The following is an 18,155-nucleotide window of genomic DNA, read 5'->3' on the forward strand; positions in this document are numbered from 1 at the left end:
TTATTATCAGCCGCAACGATAACACTTCTCGCATTGTCGAAAATGACTTCCGAGACCTTTCTAATGCAACGCTGGAACAACGCAAGTTCGAGTTAGAGTATTTCGAAAAAGACAAATGGCCGGATGTAATAGAGAACATTCTCCATTACCTACAGGTTTTCGTTTAGCAAAGAGAAGATAAGTCGAAACACGAAAACAATTATGAGTTTGGATTCATTAGACATGCGTTACGTATTACAAGTCTATTTTTGTTACGTTCTTCTAAACCGCTTCGGTTACCGCTCTGCAAATTTTGTTTAGTTATCGTCTCAGTTTCTGTTCTCGACAGTATCGTTGAGACCGTGTTTGAAACTCCAGGATAAACCGGGTACACTATGACATTGTTGTTTTGAATAAATAAAATTCGCAGAATTTTTTGATTAATCAAAAATAGTTTTAAAGATTTTATTTTTTGTTTATAAAAATAACATTAATTTTTATAGGAACTTCTGCAGGCTCCGGAATTTTCTCCAGGTCCGGGAAAAATTTCCCTCTCTCCCCCGTTCTGTTTTCCAAATCTGTTCTTGTTAGTTTTTTTACCTATTCTTCAGAGCCCTAGCAAGTAGCAACAGGGTCTACGATGTGACTAAACTCTTTCGGATGGCAGTGCTCGTATGCGGTAAATATATATGCAGATACATAGCCAAACGATCGTCCTAAGTACCCGGGCTATAAATCACTTAACTTTTAATACTAAATAATTTGCTACTAGAGGTAGACGTTGGGCGCCACCTAAGTTAATAATTAATTAAGTAATTTAGAATGACCTGGAAGAAAAGAACTGGCCCGGGTTTGAACCTCCGCTTATCGCGCGGTGCGTTTGCCAGTTGCGGCATCCGGACACCGCACAAGCCTTTGCTTCCAGATATATTTAAATTTAGATATAACCTTACGCGGTTAAACACGTATTTAAGGCAATCGTTTGGCTAAAATCTATATGTGTGTCGGGCTTTGGATTGTTTAATATACTTATAATATATACTTTCGTTTTCAAATAGATTTAAGCTACAGTTACGTTTTTTACACTTGGACTGTAGCTATTAGGTTTATTTCTGGCTACAAAAAAAACTAATCCTAATTTTTTCAGCTTGCCCTGTAGTCTCTGCAGTGATTTATTCCTGGCTGCAAGACTACTGTTCCTGTTATGTTTCGCAATCTGGTTTGTTATGTTCTTTGTACCTGTTTCTCCAAAGTTGCATTGGCTACGGTCTCTGTATCAGTAACTTTTTCTATAACTTTTTCTGTAGTTGTATTGGTTACAATCTTTGTATCTGTTTCAGTTACGTTTTTTGTTGTTGTTTTGGTTACGGTCTCTGTAATTGTCTCCGTTCCGTTCTTCAAATCCGTACCTGTTTCGTTCTTCGAATGTGTGTCCGTTCCGTTCTTCGAATCGGTACCTGTTCCGTTCTTCGAATGTATGTCCGTTCCGTTTGTCAAATCGGTACCTGTTTCGTTCTTCGAATGTGTGTCCGTTCCGTTTGTCAGAATCGGTACCTGTTCCGTTCTTCGAATCGGTACCTGTTCCGTTCTTCGAATGTGTGTCCGTTCCGTTCGTCAAATCGGTACCTGTTCCGTTCTTCGAATGTGTGTCCGTTCCGTTTGTCAAATCGGTACCTGTTTCGTTCTTCGAATGTGTGTCCGTTCCGTTTGTCAAATCGGCACCTGTTCCGTTCTTCGAATGTGTGTCCGTTCCGTTCGTCAAATCGGTACCTGTTTCGTTCTTCGAATGTGTGTCCGTTCCGTTTGTCAAATCGGTACCTGTTTCGTTCTTCGAATGTGTGTCCGTTCCGTTTGTCAAATCGGCACCTGTTCCGTTCTTCGAATCGGTACCTGTTCCGTTCTTCGAATGTGTGTCCGTTCCGTTCGTCAAATCGGTACCTGTTCCGTTCTTCGAATGTGTGTCCGTTCCGTTTGTCAAATCGGTACCTGTTTCGTTCTTCGAATGTGTGTCCGTTCCGTTTGTCAAATCGGCACCTGTTCCGTTCTTCGAATCGGTACCTGTTCCGTTCTTCGAATGTGTGTCCGTTCCGTTCGTCAAATCGGTACCTGTTCCGTTCTTCGAATCGGTACCTGTTCCGTTCTTCGAATGTGTGTCCGTTCCGTTCGTCAAATCGGTACCTGTTCTCGTTCTTCGAATGTGTGTCCGTTCCGTTTGTCAAATCGGCACCTGTTCCGTTCTTCAAATCGGTACCTGTTCCGTTCTTCGAATGTGTGTCCGTTCCGTTCGTCAAATCGGTACCTGTTCCGTTCTTCAGATCTCTTTCTTTTTCGTTATCCGGATGGGTTACGTTTCCTAGAAGAGTTCCTGTTACGCTTACGACGTTCACTTCCGACATCTTGCTCATATTCGCTGCATTTTCGATCGTCTTCACGTTCACTAAATTAAAAACCGAATTCTCAGCCGATTTCAGTTTGGAGCAGACGGGTAACGCGAACCAAATCTGAAAAACATATTTTAAAAAAGTATTTAAGATTTTTAAACGCATATTTCATTTAAATTACGCGAAAAAGTTTTAATAAAATAAAATTAGTAAAAGCGAAATCTGAATGAACAAATTAAAGTAAATTGCTCAACTAAAGAAATAAAGTAGAGCAGCCGAATTTAGCCAAAAATGTTCCTGTATAGCCTAATTAAAATGATAAATGCCATGTGTAAAACACTACACGAAGAATCGGTACAGAGGAAGCTGTGTTCACTTAGCTTACAAATTTACAGATAAAGGTTAACTATGTCGAACAAAATATAAATGAAGAAAGAATGCAACAAAGCGTATTGTTAAGAGTAAGAATAAATGAAGGAATAGAAAAAATGGAAAGAAAGAAAAATATTCGTTATTAATAATAAACAGGATAAGAATCAAATGGCGTTGAATGACACCAAAATGGAAATATTTCTCAAACCGTACGTAAAAATATGAATATATTTAAGAGACTGGCTCTTCTCTCTCTTCTGCCAGCGAACAAAAATCAGTCGTTGACACCAGATACTGCAAGCGCTTAGGGCACTTCTAGGGCTGAATTTACATCAAATCCCTACTCGGCGAGAATATTATAGTCTACTCGATACGTGCAAAATATAGCGAAGTCTCGTATAACGGTGTACGTTTTCTTCTTCGACGTCTGGACCTACATTTAAATTTGCACAAAATCATCTGATAATGTGCATCTCGATAACGCGATTTCCTATAACACATTGTATAGGATCCGGGCGTTGTACGGAAGCTTAAAATTGTTACAATACTTTTTCCGTCACGGAAAAACAAGGCGAAAAAACAATAGAAATGGCAGACAATGCTTATGATAAACGTTATACGAAAAATGTAATAATAATTCTCATCATCATTCGGTACTAAGGTACTTTATTTTACTGTGGACGCATTATCTTTTCTCTGTAGCTACGCATCGGCTTTGTTCTTTATTCTGCGAGGCTGCGGAGTACTTAAGAAGGATGTCGGATCTCCGGAGGCTTTACGAATAAAATTTAAAGGAAAAATTCGTCTTAACAGATCTAAAATTAGATTTTAATAACTAATAATTTGATACGGATCGATTATTTCGTTTCTTAAAATAATAATAAGGTGCCGAGTTATCGAAGGCTGACTTAAACTACATCCTTTAAGAAGAGAGATCGTCGTTGCGATACGGAGTCGGTTCTCCCAGTTTCCTTCTATTTTACACGTGTATCGAGAACGTTCTATAACATTTGTCTGGTGGTATGTAAAAGACGCTCGTTTGTCGGCACCACGGGTAACGAACGCCTTATTTTTCATTCTGATTCCACTTTCTAGATGGTCCTCCCAAATCTCTTCCGGAGCAAAATCTTAGTCACACCTTTGCTGAGAGAAGTGACTTGTAGTTTTTGGACGTAAGTTGGATTGCATTGGATTGGCTCGATAGAAACGCAACACTAAGGCGATCTGCCAAGTGGGTACCACTTGGGAGGACTTTCTGTTAGAAACCGGCCGCTATTCGGGTGTTATACGGTGTTAAGAAAATCCGCCATCAACTTTCAGTGTTTGCTGGCTTATATCTACTCGGTCACTTTATTGGACTGAGCTTAAACGTCGTATAGTCAACTATAATTGTTTTCCCTGGTTTTCCAAACATTCCATTACAAGAATACAGGCCTTAACCAGTTTTAAGGTATTTCTCAATACGTATTTGTAAATCAAATTATTATTATTTTAACAAAAATACAATAGAATATCAAATACTACCTTGGAGATACATTCCAAACCTTTGACGCAGGAACAACGGGGTATAGTTCTGTACAGAGTGCCGCTGCCATCGTCGCAGAGAGCTCCTGGAGATATCGTTTCGTTGCTTAAATCGATCGATTCGATACAAAAAACTTGAAATTTCACCAACCTTCTTTCGGTTTAGGTTGACACGTTTTGCCTTGCCCCGGTATCGACAGGCAACATTGATAATCTTTACATTCGGAATCGTCTTGGCAGGACGGAAGATGAATCGTGGATGTCTGAAAGGAATAAGAGTCTCGTATTTTTTCTCCGCGAAAATTTTCCTTGTTCAATATTTCAAATTATTCCTACAGAGCGAGCGCTTTCTTCGTAAAGAAACTGCATTTCTTAAAAAATATGTCAAAAATAGTCATCATTTAAGAGTCATACGGACTGGGTTCATCAGTGGCCGAACGGTTCTGTCGCCGAACACTCGGAATTCGGTCGAGGATTTGCGCCGGGCCAGGACTGGTTAGCCACGTGGAGTTTTACCGGGTTTTCTCCTCGTCTGTAACGTCTGAATAGGAGCCAGATACCCTTAAAAGATCCCCCGGAAGTCATTTTCCCTCGCGAAACACGCGTATCCAGAAAAGGCAACGGGGAACCACTCTGGTACTAACTTCCTCCAGGATAACACTCCGCTCGCAAAGTAATTTAATTATTAAAACCAACGTTAAAGAAATTATGCATAAACTATATTTATAGAAATATTAAACAGAAAAGTTTTCGCTGTGCAGAAAGGATAGTGTTAAATCAAAAATGATAAGAAACTTTAAATAATTACAATAGGTCTATAATAGTTTTAAAATGTAGTTATTTTTAAATTAAGGCCGTGACATTATTAATAAACTTAACTCTTATCCACTTTGGGTGTACTATAGATTACCACCTATGGAATTTCGGGACTTTGAGTATATTTGAACTCAGAGGACCGAGACGAGTTCAACGATACTCTATTTTTGGGCCGGAGGCAAAAAATTAAAAAGTTATCATACTTTATTCGGCGATCGCGCGATGATCGAGAGTCGCGTCGCTCTCTCCCTAAGCTTATCGCGTGTTTAACAGGCAGTCCGGCAAGTCGGCCATATATCCTTCAACAAAGGCAGATGTTGATCCACGAGCCCACTGATCGTCTACAGTTCGAGTAAAGTCCTGTTTGCACACCCTTGCGCCTGCGGCCCGTCGACCTCGGGGGGCTACGGCTCCTCAGTCTCGCTATCGCTCGCGGTCGGCTAGTACTACGAACCGATCGCGCTATCGCGATCGGGAGTCGCGATGCTTGAACAAAAGGAAAAAAAAGAACTGGCGTTGGACTGTTCGCGCTTCCGACGGACTCCCCCGGGAGGGGAGCCGCCGGCAGGCCGCCGATTGTTTAACGTCACTAGTTATTGATTCACGGTAGTTCTTGAACAAAAGAAAAAAAGGAAGTGGCATTCGACTGTTCGTGCAATTTCTTTTTTTAATTTGTTTGCAGGCTTTACCGCGAGATGGCAGCACTAGCAACTATGGGGCCGTCTGCACGAAAGCATTAAAAAAACTATGATAACTTTCTTATTTTTCGTCTCCGGTCCAAAAGTAGGGTATCGTTAAACTCGTCTCGGTCCCCTCAGTTCAGATATATACTCAAAGTTCCGAAATTCCATAGGTGGTAATCTATAGTATCCGCTAAACTTTTAATGAACTCTTGTACGACAGGTAACAGAGCAAAAAATTATCCTAAAATTTGAATAATTTTTTAACAAAATACAGAAAATTACCTGACATCCCGTTACGAGAATTGCGACTAGAATATATACATTCATCTTGCTTCGTTCTCCTGTTTACAGCCAGAAAAGCGATTGTTAAAATGATTTTAACCACGAACGTAAACAGTTATATTTATTGTACAGTTTATCATTCTTTTATAGGTGAGAAAATATCCGTTTCGCCATAATACTTTTTATTACGCAATTAAAACCGACGTCGCAATTCGCAAGTAAGTAGAACACCAAAATAAGTTTTGATGAAATATTCGATTTTAAAAAACAATACGAAATATTTTTGAAAAATTATTTTGTTTTTATAATTTTATAACCAAAAGCAATTTTCGAGGAAATTAAAATCCGAAAGACGTTTCAAAAGTGCCGAGCGCGATATAAAGGTTTCGATGGTCGGGACAGCTCAGAAGTAAACATTTCTGTAAAGAATTTGCTTTTTATTTTTAAATCATTTTCTTAAAATTATTTAGTTAATTTTTATCGCCGATTTAAAATTTTATTATTAATTAGAGAAAGACAGAAACTAATGGTAAAACGTCGAGCAAAAGTTGGGATAATTTCGAATTGGGAATGTCTTTCGTTACTTGGTGTAACTTGGACGTATTAGTATGAACCGACACTCGATCTTCATTACGCATTTTCCATCGATTGATAAGTAAAAAGATTGATATGACATGTCTGAAACGATTTTTCAATTTCGGAATAAATATTTATATTTTCACAAGTCGATTATTAACATCGAGTCGAGGTGATCCTTTGGCACGAAATCTCTAAACTCGTTTCGAGCCATTTACTCGACCTCGACTAATTAAAAATATTTTTGGTATTCAGATTAACCGGAGAAAGTATTAAGTCACGATTACTCGTCATTACTTTTAATTCGAGTAAATTTAAAAAATTAAAATAGATTATGTGATGTTCTTCGTAACAAAATATCATCATTGCTTTATCTCGATGGAAACTTAAAAATGAATTGAAAATTACTTGGCCCTTCGAATCTACTTATTGAAATGATTTTTAATAATATTTATTAATCTATTTATATTTTGTGTCGCATTTTCACAATATTCTTGTCCACATTTATCACGAAATCTTTGCACCGTTGTTTGTCATCCTGCAGATATTTTATGAATAAATAAAATAACTGTTACAACAAAATTTAAAAAATTTCTGCATCTCAAACAAACTTTAGTTTGATAAACAGAATTGTTTTATACACAGAAGTTTATGAAAATATTCCAAAAATATGAACAAACTGATTTTTTTAAATAGCCGTTTTATTAATTCTTCCTTCCCTCCTTAAAAGGTTCTTCCAAACTAATTTTCATCGCATTAGATTTAGGTTTCAAATACTATAAAAAAGTATCTAGCTACAATTTTTGATGATATTCGCTAAAATATAAATGTGTAGTAAATATGTATTTTCCGTTTGAAAATATTATTGCATTGTAACAAACAATCGGTTAAAGAATTTTTAGGACTTCGGGAGTAAGAACAAAATTGCTATGTAGAACATGTCACACGGGAACACTATTTGACGAATAATCGAGACAGAGAGTTAGCGAAGCCTCTTCCGTGTGGCTTACAGAATTGCGTTTGTTCTCAAAATCCGTTCGATCGAAGTTAATTAAACTTTGTCATTTTCCATTAACTGTCGTGAGAAATCGAAAATGTAATTAAAAAAATGGGTGATTCGTGACATCGCTTTCGAGATATAAGGTCATTGCGTGAAGGCGCGCGACAAAGCGATATCGCACGAATCGCGCCGTGTCCCACGGTGGCTTGCGCGTCTTCTATGGGCTTGTCGAGTTGAGTTTGTTCTCGAAATTTAATGAGTCAATTTTGATAAAACCTTTCCATTTTTCATTAATTGAGACGAGTAATTCAAAAATGTAATGGGGGTTCATTTAAATGTAATAAATAGGTCATGACATAGTTTTCGATATACAGAGATATTAAACTGATCGTGTTTGTGCACTCTGACGAGCTCAGTCGCGCGAATCCTTTCAGTCGCGTCAGGTTTAAGCCTAGCGGTCAAATAAAAACAGCATTGCGTGTGCCTAACGAAAAATAGACGAGAAAAACGAACAATGGACGAGAACAAAGCGATAGTCGGAGATTGCTTTGTTCTTGGATCGCCTCTCCTTGTCGGCAAATGCAAAGTTCTCCTGTCCGCGTTTGTCAGATACAAGGATCACCTCTTCTGTGCCTAATGAATGCGAGAATAAATTCTTTCTTTTCTGATACGACAAAGTGGCACAATGTTCTAATAAGTTCTACCTACGTTGTTATTCATCAAATAGTGTTCCTGTGTGATAAGTTCTACGTAGCAATTTTGTGCGTACTTCCGAAGAACAAAAGAAAGAACAAGAAGCAATGAAGTACTAATATTTCAGGATCTATCTGTAAATTATGATTCATTTTTCATCTGTTGTATGCAATGTTTGTTGTTAAATAATATTAAAGAATGCTTCGTTTCTCACCTGATATTTTACGATATCGTTACAAAATATCTATCTATCGCCCGGGTTCCGGGTTCGAATCCTATGTTGATCCGGCATATTTCTTGAGTAATTTGGTTCGGTATTTCCACGTAGTCTAGTTGTTACGATACTGGCTTGAAAGCCAGGAGATCCGGGTTCGATTCCCGGCGTGGAAAGTTACTTTTCTTTGACGACCGGATGGCCCAGCGCAAGGGCGTCGCCAGGGGGGAAGGAGGGGCAGCTGCCCTCCCCTAGAAATTCAAAAAAATTTTAAAATGCTAAGTTTTAATTAAAATAATCTTAGGCTTCTTGTAAGTTAAAAAAATATTTTAATTAAGATATTTCTTTTCCGGTACATAGTAAATGATTAAAACTTTATGAATCGTTTTTATTTTACCTACATACAATTCATATCCTCTATCAATTTACATCATCTTGACCCTCCCCCCGGCCCATTGGCTGGCGTCGTTCTTGGCCTAGCAGTCAAGGTGGCAGCCTACCGCTCTGGGGGACCCGGGATGGAATTCGGACGGGTCGAAAAATCTCCAGAAATTTTTCGGGGGGTGGTCCGTCTGGATATGTCGGACCCCGTCTCTCACCACCCAGTCGCCCCATTGTCAGCCTGGCCGAACCCATAATGAGCATGCTCCCGCAGGGCGGAAAGAGTTTTAAAAAAAGTAATTTGGCTCGGCTCTACATTTATCTTTCGTTCTCGACCGACATAATTGCCATCCGACCCAATCGAGACGGGCGAATACTGGACTTGACCATAATGAGGAGATGGCTGCGCGGTAAACAATAACCACAAGATTATGCTACGTTTAACCATCACACGTATTAGCTTCCAAAAGTAAGAATCTATAGACTTTTAACCAATAAATACGTGGAGCGGGCACAATAAAAACTTTCATTCATTTCTTGGCGTATCTTCACTAACCCGAGAAATAAATTTCGAGTTAATTAGTTAAATCTTATATTTTATTTAATAATTAATTAGGTGATGAAATAAAATAGTTAAATAGTAATAATTTGAATAGAATAAATTATGTTTAAATATTATTTTTAATTTTCGTTTTAAATTAAAAAGAGAAAATTAGCGCCTCCTGCGGTCGTCTGCTACTATGGTCCCGATTGAGAGACGTCGAAGATGGCGTCTGAGTTGAAGATCGATCATCCCAACGAATCGATTGAGACTCTAAATCGCGAAGTGGAACAATTAAAAAACAGGTTAGAAGAAGAAAGGAAGAAACTAAACGATGTTGCCCGTGAGTATATTCTGGCATTTTGCTTTTTCATCCAACGTAATTTCCACTTACCGGTGATGTAAGCCTAAGTTTAGGGTTAAATTGTTTACTTTCGTACAAGTTTTGTTTACTTCAAATTTAAGCTTTCTATATTATTAAATGTATAGAAATTACGCAAATAATTCCTAATTTAAACATCCAATTCACTTTATATCCTCATTTTTTTTCAATTTTTACACGAAATAATCACCTGTAGGAAACCCATTTCACAGATACATTTTATGAAAATTAATATATTAAATGACTGCTTTTAATTGAATTAAAATGTCGTCTTGCTTCGGTTTGTATTGTTTGCTAGTTTTTTTTTCCTTAATTTATGAGTAAAATGCGGATGAAAGAAGCAACATTTACTCGTATTTCATTATTCATATAATAAATAAGCAGTAATAATTAGTAGATATTTGAAAATTAATTTATCACTGAACCGTATAATCATTTATAACAACTCTTGTACTAATATATTTACTTACGTGTATTGTACAGTTTATTTACAGTTTATTGTCAGTTATGACAGGTTATACCAGGTTTACCAAGCTTAAATCTGCTGTTTGCTAATAGATGGTGTAAGTGAGCGAATTAAGCTACCGTGGAGATGCCATACTTGTTTTTTGATGATTTTGACATCTATCGACATTAATTGGTGCACGTCGTCGGCAATTTCGTACAACAATGTACGTTTTTCCTTTGGTAATCGTGTCTAGTTTTGTGCCAGAAAAAGAGCGTGTGTGGCAAGCTCTGCTTTTCTGCTTCGATTTGAAGAAATCGGCTGCCGAAGCACGTTGAATGCTTGTGGAGGCCTATGGTGACGGTGCTTTGTCGGAAACCACGTGCAGAGATTGGTTTTGTCGGTTCAAAGACTGCAGTTTTGACCCGAGCGACGAGAAGCATGAAAATTGGCCCGGGAAGGTTGAGGACCGTCGATTGCAGGCTCTTTTGGATGAGGACGATACCCAATTGCAAGAAATGCTTGCCAAGCAGTTGGGTGTTACTCGACCGGCCATTTCCGTGTGTCTATGTGCCGTGGGAAAGATTCAGAAGACTGGAAAATGGATGCCGCACGAATTAAACAATAGGCAGATGGAGCAGTGCAAACACACGTGCAAAATCTTGCTCGCCAGACAAAAAAAGAAAATCGTTTCTGCATTGGATTGTAACAGATGATGAAAAGTGGATATATTTTGAGAATCCTAAACGCAAGAAATTGTGGGTTGATCCAGGCAAACCGTCAACATCTTCCCCGAGACCAAATTGCTTTAGACGGAAGATGATGCTGTGCGTTTGGTGGGATCGGCAGGGTATCGTCTACTATGAGCTGTTGAAACCTGGTGAAACTGTCAATGTCCACTGCTATCACCATCAGCTGATCAAATTGCACTGTGCTCTGCGTGAAAAAAGACCGGATTATCGGCAAAGACGCGACGAGCTGATTTGCCTCCGGGACAATGCACAATTGCACGCATCAACATTGGTTTGAAACTACTTGGAGACACTCGACTGGGAGGTGCTACCCCATCCTACTTATTCGCCAGACCTGGTCCTTTCTGACTATTGCCTGTTTCCGTTGATGGGCCATGCGCTCGTCAAGCGGCACTTTGATTCTTACAAAGACGTCCGAAAATGACTTGATGAGTGGTTTGCCTCGAAAGAGAAGGAATTTTTTGGCGTAGTATTCACACATTGCTCAAGAGGTGGAAAATACGTGTCACTAGTGAGGGAAAGTACTTTGAATAAATTTGTTTTTGCTTTCTATGAAAAAAACATGTTTCTCTGACTAAAAAACAGCGGATTTAAGCTTAAACACCCGGTAATTAGTTAAAATTAAAATATTATTATTTAAAATAAGAAAGAATTGATATTTATTCGGTAGACGTATTATTTCACTGAAGAAAAGAAATGAGAAAGATTTATAAATACAGTAGAGTGTCGTTAATCGGAATCGCCGGTAATTGGAACGATTTTCAGTCGGACTGTGTCGTGCCGAATCGAACGTTTTTGATACTAGATTTACTTCTAAAGTATAATTTTCATGTTTTTATATTCTTCAATATATTTATTTTGTTTGTACAAAATGAAGAAATAATTTTTAACGATACAATAGCCTCGATTATTATTATAAAAATTTTCGTTAGGCTTAAAATCGACGAAAATTCAACACAAAGCGACATGCAACGGAGAAAAATTTGAACATTGGACAGGTTAATATATTTTTTCATACATAATCGGTAATCGGAACAAATCACTAATCTGAACAACCCCATTCCCCAATTGATTTGGATTAATGACTTTCTACTGTATTTATAGAAAAGTTGCCCCACCATTTTATTATCGACGGTATCGAATTGGAAAAAATGACCCACGTCATTTTAAAAGAATAGGATTTACGTGTGCCACTTTGAGGTCATCTTTTGGTTTTGTTAGTTGTTATAATAGACCAAGGTTGTCTGACCTTTCTTCTTAATGGGCCAAATTAGAAATTTAGGTATACAGGTAACCCCCGTATAACACAGGATGTTTTGCTGTGTTATGCGAATCTGTGTTATACGAAACAAAGAACTAGTAAGAAAAGGGGGGTTAGGTTCCAAAAATTAAAAAACATGCAATTATATTTTCATAATTAAGATAAATATCTTTATTAAAATTTTCTTAAGAAGTGATACATAATAATATAAATTAAACAACATCAAAAGCAGAAGCGTCGAAATCTGGCAACACTGAAACAAGTTTCGAGAAGGAACGTGTATTGACAGAAGGTGGGAAAAGAAAATTTACATACTGTACTTAAGTACTAATAGTTCACAAAATTTATGCAGGAAAATCTGATAGTACATATGTGCTCAAATGAAAAATGTCAACTGAGGTATCTTTTGCACTTGAAAGCTTTATCAAGTTTGTTGAACTGTTGTATGTGGATTTCCCTAATTTCAAATTAGATAAAGTTCGCTTTCAATAGTTTTTATTATATTTCATGTTATATGAGGGTTTTACTTAATTCTCGAACCGTGTTAGAGTGAATCCGTGCTTTAAAAGAACCGTGTTATATGGGGGTTACCTGTATTTGGCAGGCCACAAAGGTAATTTATATAAATATATGCTTTTAAAAAGTTCAGAATGTGAATATCGAATTTTAATAACAAATATATATAATTACAAAAATACTGTATTGTTGACATTAAAAAAGAAAAGAAATTATACTTGTACAAAATAAAATTAATTCAATGCTATTTTTGACATTTCTTTTTTTAAATAATATTGTTATCTGCTTTTGTGGTACTAGTCTTAATTCTAAGAATGTCAGTTAAGTGGGAATCACTCAACCTATTTATTTCAGAAGCTTTGGAATTTTTCAAGTTTTGCAAAAAGAATTGTTTACAATAGTATGTACTACCCCACATGCATAACAATTTTCTAGATAAATTGATAGTTTTATCAAAGTCATTGAAAGAATGAATTTCTTTATAAAACTCAAGAAGGGAATGTTCTCTATGATAGTTTTCAAAGATTTCCCACTTTGAAGTTCAATGAGTTCTAGCTGGTATTCAGCTGATGCTTCCACATAATTAAATGAAAATGAATCACTTAACTAAAGTTCACAGGAAATTCTTCTTTTTTTTTTTTTTAATAAACTCTGAAAATGCACAATTTCACACGGCAATTTTATTGTGACAAATTAGGCAAATAATATTATCACGTTTCGATTATGAAATATTTTTCTGGCCAAAAGTTATTGAATTTTTTCTTTCTCTTCTGTTATTTTTCTTTTCTTAGTATTAGATGCCACAATCAAATGCTAGGTTATTAAAAATATAAATTTAAAATTAATGAAATAATTATAAATATAATTGGAGGTTGAAAATATTTAAATTATTACATTAACAATAGAAATATATAGATAGACCTATGTCTGTATTATATACCTATAATTGAAAAAATGCCCAAGTGGAAGGGTCTAATTTATTCTTTATTTCTATAAAGAATAAATTAGCCCTTTCCACTTGGGCATTAGTTCTAGCCTTGAGTCACTAAAAATGGATGACACTCTTTTGAAAAGAGGGATTACGTGTTTTTTTTGTTCACTCAATGAAAGGAGGTACCTATTCTTTATCACTAACAGCATTGTGTCATTATGAAAATCCTTAAAACTGAAACAATTAAACTGACAGACCATGCCAGCAACATTTTTGATTGGTCAGTTACAAATTATGCCACCAATTACGTCATTACGACATCAAAGTGTATTCAGTGAAATGAGAATAATTTTTATGACATACTTTACCAATATAAATGTAAATGTATCTAAAAATTTGAGAGTGCAGTGGGCCATATAAAAATATACAGTAGGTCCAACCCATGGTCCGCAGCCCGGCCTGCGGACCATGGGTTGGACATCCCTGTAATAGACTGCCTTTTTTTCTATGGTTTTGAAAATTTTGTTGTCGATATATTTTTAAAAATTTGTTAATTGATGATGTAACTATAAAAAATTTGTTTTGTCAATTAACAAATTCAGAACAGTTAAAGCTTACGCAGCAAGTAGCGTCGGAACAACACGGGTACAGAAAGCTGGTGCACAAATTAATACTTCGATACCAAAGCACAGCTCAAGACCTACCGCAAAGGGAAGAAAGACTGGATAAGGACAAGATCATCCCAATCACATATAATCCGTATGTCCGAAAGCTATATGGCAAGATAGCAAAAAAGAAACACCTACGCATCGCCTACAGAAGGTACAGGACATTATTTAACATCTTGACCAATGGAAAGATGAACCAAATAGAGATAAGCTGGCCGGAGTCTACACTGTTCTGCTTATGGATAGCAGATGGGACAGAAACCTTCTATATGTGGGCTCCACCAAACGATCACTTGAGATTAGACTTAAAGAGCACGCCACGGATATTCAGAGGCAAAGAAGCACAACAGCGCTGACAATGTACACATCCTATCCTGATGTTCACCCTGAATTAGATAAAGCCAGAATTATCCGCACCGCACGGCACCCACAACATATGAAATGGCTGGAGGCGGCCACCATATACCTAGCCAGCCTTAAGGAAAATCGGCGCATTAATTATAAGGACGAGATTACGCTTTCACTAGCGTGGCAGGCCCATATGAATGATAGTTTATGTTAGCCGAGTTGGTCAACTAATGCGCATGCATCAGTATTACGTAGACGGGAAACGTGAATTCGAACATAATTTCGACAAATTTGAAGTGATTCAAACGGCAGTTCCAACGAAATTCGTATTACCTGAGAACGTTTGTGGTTCGAAAACGTTTGTATACACCTATTTGTGTTACAAGTTTGGACAAAGAGGGATTACACACCGTGAAAGGTTAAGAGGTAATCAGAACAGTTAAATGTTTAAAAAGTATATATATTTTCCATATGCACTCCTTTTCTAAAATTAATTCTATCCAGTTGTTGAAAACATTTATCATCTTAATTTTTAAAAAAATTAAAAATATTTTAATGATAAATAATTTAAGAGAAACAAATTATGGCCGAAATGATACCGTGGAAAAAATGAGTGATGTCATTTTTTTACTTCTATTCTTAAGGACCGGTTGTGCAAGTTATCATTTAAACTAACTGTCTGTGGAATAAATTTAACTTTTTTGTTAATCTAAAGAATGAGCAATGCTTGTTTTAGGACTTGCTTTGACTTGGCAGATGGCTATTGGCCACTTAGCCGAAAATTCTTACCCTACAGTCATGTTACTGAGACGATGATAAACAAAATGGAGGACAAAAAAATGATTAGGTGAAAATGTGGAATGGATAGGAGTGTAGGCAAAAATATATATCTGTGGATTTGGTAGATACTATTTTCAATATTTTAATGTATGTATTGTACTTTGTAATGGAAAATGGTTAATTATTATGCTATATGAAGAAAGGTTCACTTTTAAAAATATTCTTCAATATTAGGATAAATGTCATTTAAATAATTAAGTCTGTTCTATAAGAAAAGATCAAACTACAATATGACAAGAACCTGCAACCTTTACTTACCATGATGATGAATTTCCAATTTCACTACATAGACCCTTCGCTTCCAGAGTTTAATCAGTTTAAGAGATATTGCTCATTAAATGCAATAACATCGTAAGTCAAAAATGACAAGTTTTGAGTTATTTGTACCAGTGGAATGGACTTTGAATATACTTTTAACCTCAAGAATATTGTATTAAGAGACAGAATAAAATGCCAATAGAGAGTGGTATTTCAAAATTTTTTTCATAGAAATGAATCAAAACTCTAGACTTCAAATGCATTATCTGAAAAATTACCATTTTTGAGTTATGATGTGCAATTGCATTTAATGAACAATATAATGGCAAATAACCTGTATGGGTTTATTTTTTAAATTACAGTAATTAGTCCAGAAGCAAAAAATCAGACAGAGGTCCAAGTAGCATAATTAGCAACACATATGCATGATAAGCAGAAGCTACAGATTTGAATCTTGCTTTAGGTTAATGTTTTCTTCTAAATTAGGTAGCATTTATGAAATTAATTAGTGAAGTTCTAGCCTGATAATTAATCTGGCCTTATTGTTTGATATTTATAACATTATTATTTTTTACATATACTTAAAATTGCATGAACTAAACTATATAATACATAAATCTGAACATGGAGTGGATCTATTTTAAAATATTTACAAGAAAACATTATCAGTTAAAATTATTGAGTTATGCAATTTTAAAATTTGACTATTAATACAAATAATTGGAATAGATATTGTTTTCATATTTTTACGTATTCATAGAAATGATTTAATTTCATTAGAAATCTTATTGGTTGTCAGGATGTAACATCAATACTGTTGGTTTATGAATAGTAGAAGTAAAGAGCTAGAACTTATTCAACAATTAACTTTATTAATTGAAGTAGGAATCCTTGATGTGTCTACAGTTTTGCCAATGTGACTGTAGACTTAGATGCCATCTTCATAAAATGCAGGGGTTCTGGATACAAGAAATTCTTGGCAGGTGATATTTGTTGCTTTTCAGTTATGGAATTTATTTCTGTGAAGAAACTAGTCAAGATGTTTGAATATATAACACTGCAACATATAGAAAGTCTCAAGGCCATTTCTGTGGTGGACAATGAATATACGACAGTCTTGGACTTCAAATCGATGTATCCTTCTATAAAAATACCTCCTCATTTTTGTGCAATAAGAGACTTCTTGTTTGCCAACATTGAAGATGTGCCAAAACATCACAATCGGATACTAGAACTTGCACGCCTGGTATCTTATGTCATTTTTTGAATTTGAGAACGAGGTATATTTACAAAGAAGAGGCAGTCCCACATCTGTGATTGTTTGTGAGTTGGTATTGCGACACTTGGAAAACATCATACTACCCAAATTTCAACACCTTATTTTATATACTAGATACGTGGACAATATATTCATCTTATGGCAGAGAAATCCAGACCTACAGCAATTTTTGGAAGAGTTCAATGATAACCTCCTATGAATTATTCCTACACTTATACCAAGAGAGTGATACTACTGTAAATTTTTTGGACATTTACATCACTTGCAAATATGGAGAAATTTGGACCAACGTACAGAAAATCATGTTTTCAACTTATTTTAATTCCAAGTAACTCTGTCAATCCTCTTCTCATCAAATTAGCAGCATTTAGATCCTGGACAAGCAGGGCTTATACACATTGTACAAGCATAAATGACACAATAACAGAGCTAGATTACATCTTAAGGATTGCAGAACAACAAGGATACCCGATAGAAATGATAAAGATTAATCTCAACCTTTGAAGCAACAAAACATCAGCATATCTCATTAGACCAAAAACAAAGAGTAGTTTTAAATTATATCCCATTTTTAATAGGAGTACATAAAATGGCAGCCGAGGCTGATAATCTTCAAGTGGTATATTGACGCAACCCTACAGTTTTCAGAATTTTAAGGAATGATAAAAAGCAATATGACCGTAATTTGGCCACGAGAATCTACTCCATTTCATTAAATGATCAATGTTTCGGATCTAATCTAGTCTATCTGGGTGCCACGATGTGTGACTTCAATAATGACTCAAGGAGCATAAATATACAATTGATAAGAAGCTTGATAACACCACACTATCAGCTTATGCATGGCAACAGGAAATTCACGTCCGGTGGGAACAAGCATCAGTTATCAAACCAACAACAAATGTACACACAGGGAAATATCTTGAAAGATTAGAGATTTTTAAGCGCACAAAAGAACTGGTTGCATCAACCATAGGGACGCGGACACGTTGGCTACCGCATGGCAATCGTTTTATAGAGATTAATTTTATTA

General features: G+C 36.2%; 2 protein-coding genes across 4 annotated transcripts in view; one reads left to right on the forward strand and one right to left on the reverse strand.

Moving 5' to 3' along the window:
• Nucleotides 1-430: 430 nt before the first annotated feature.
• LOC136981984 (putative per-hexamer repeat protein 5) lies at nucleotides 431-6,134 on the reverse strand. 3 transcript variants are annotated; one of them, XM_067278407.1, is made up of 6 exons: nucleotides 6,038-6,134; nucleotides 4,408-4,519; nucleotides 4,257-4,342; nucleotides 2,231-2,480; nucleotides 1,558-2,157; nucleotides 431-1,484 (listed from the first exon to the last, which is right to left on the reverse strand). In XM_067278407.1, exons 1-6 carry the CDS (start codon nucleotides 6,080-6,082, stop codon nucleotides 1,204-1,206), a joined length of 1,374 nt encoding a protein of 457 aa, XP_067134508.1. In that variant the 5' UTR covers nucleotides 6,083-6,134; the 3' UTR covers nucleotides 431-1,203. The 3 variants fall into 3 exon arrangements, with proteins under 3 accessions (XP_067134508.1, XP_067134510.1, XP_067134509.1); XM_067278409.1 differs by lacking the exons at nucleotides 4,257-4,342; nucleotides 4,408-4,519; XM_067278408.1 differs by lacking the exons at nucleotides 4,408-4,519; nucleotides 6,038-6,134 and having other exon boundaries at nucleotides 4,277-4,397.
• A 3,486-nt stretch (nucleotides 6,135-9,620) lies between these two features.
• The window catches only part of LOC136982004 (guanine nucleotide-binding protein subunit beta-5-like), a 61,540-nt gene continuing 53,005 nt past the window's right edge, over nucleotides 9,621-18,155 (forward strand). The window contains 1 exon segment of the mRNA XM_067278439.1: nucleotides 9,621-9,785. Coding sequence (XP_067134540.1) covers nucleotides 9,668-9,785 — 118 coding nt within the window. The 5' untranslated portion in view covers nucleotides 9,621-9,667.

This window comes from Centruroides vittatus, unplaced genomic scaffold (genome assembly GCF_030686945.1).
Source record: "Centruroides vittatus isolate TY-2023 unplaced genomic scaffold, ASM3068694v2 contig_8, whole genome shotgun sequence".
NCBI classification, from domain to species: Eukaryota; Metazoa; Arthropoda; class Arachnida; order Scorpiones; family Buthidae; genus Centruroides; species Centruroides vittatus.

What these genes read in the sequence shown, in the direction of transcription:
- LOC136981984 (XM_067278407.1), bottom strand. Translation starts at nt 6,082, where the DNA reads ATGAATGTATATATTCTAGTCGCAATTCTCGTAACGGGATGTCAG. An exon ending in TTCTCGTAACGGGATGTCAG is followed by an intron (nt 4,520 to 6,037) that starts GTAATTTTCTGT and finishes TATTCCTTTCAG; the next exon opens with ACATCCACGATTCATCTTCC. An exon ending in TCAACCTAAACCGAAAGAAG is followed by an intron (nt 4,343 to 4,407) that starts GTTGGTGAAATT and finishes CGATATCTCCAG; the next exon opens with GAGCTCTCTGCGACGATGGC.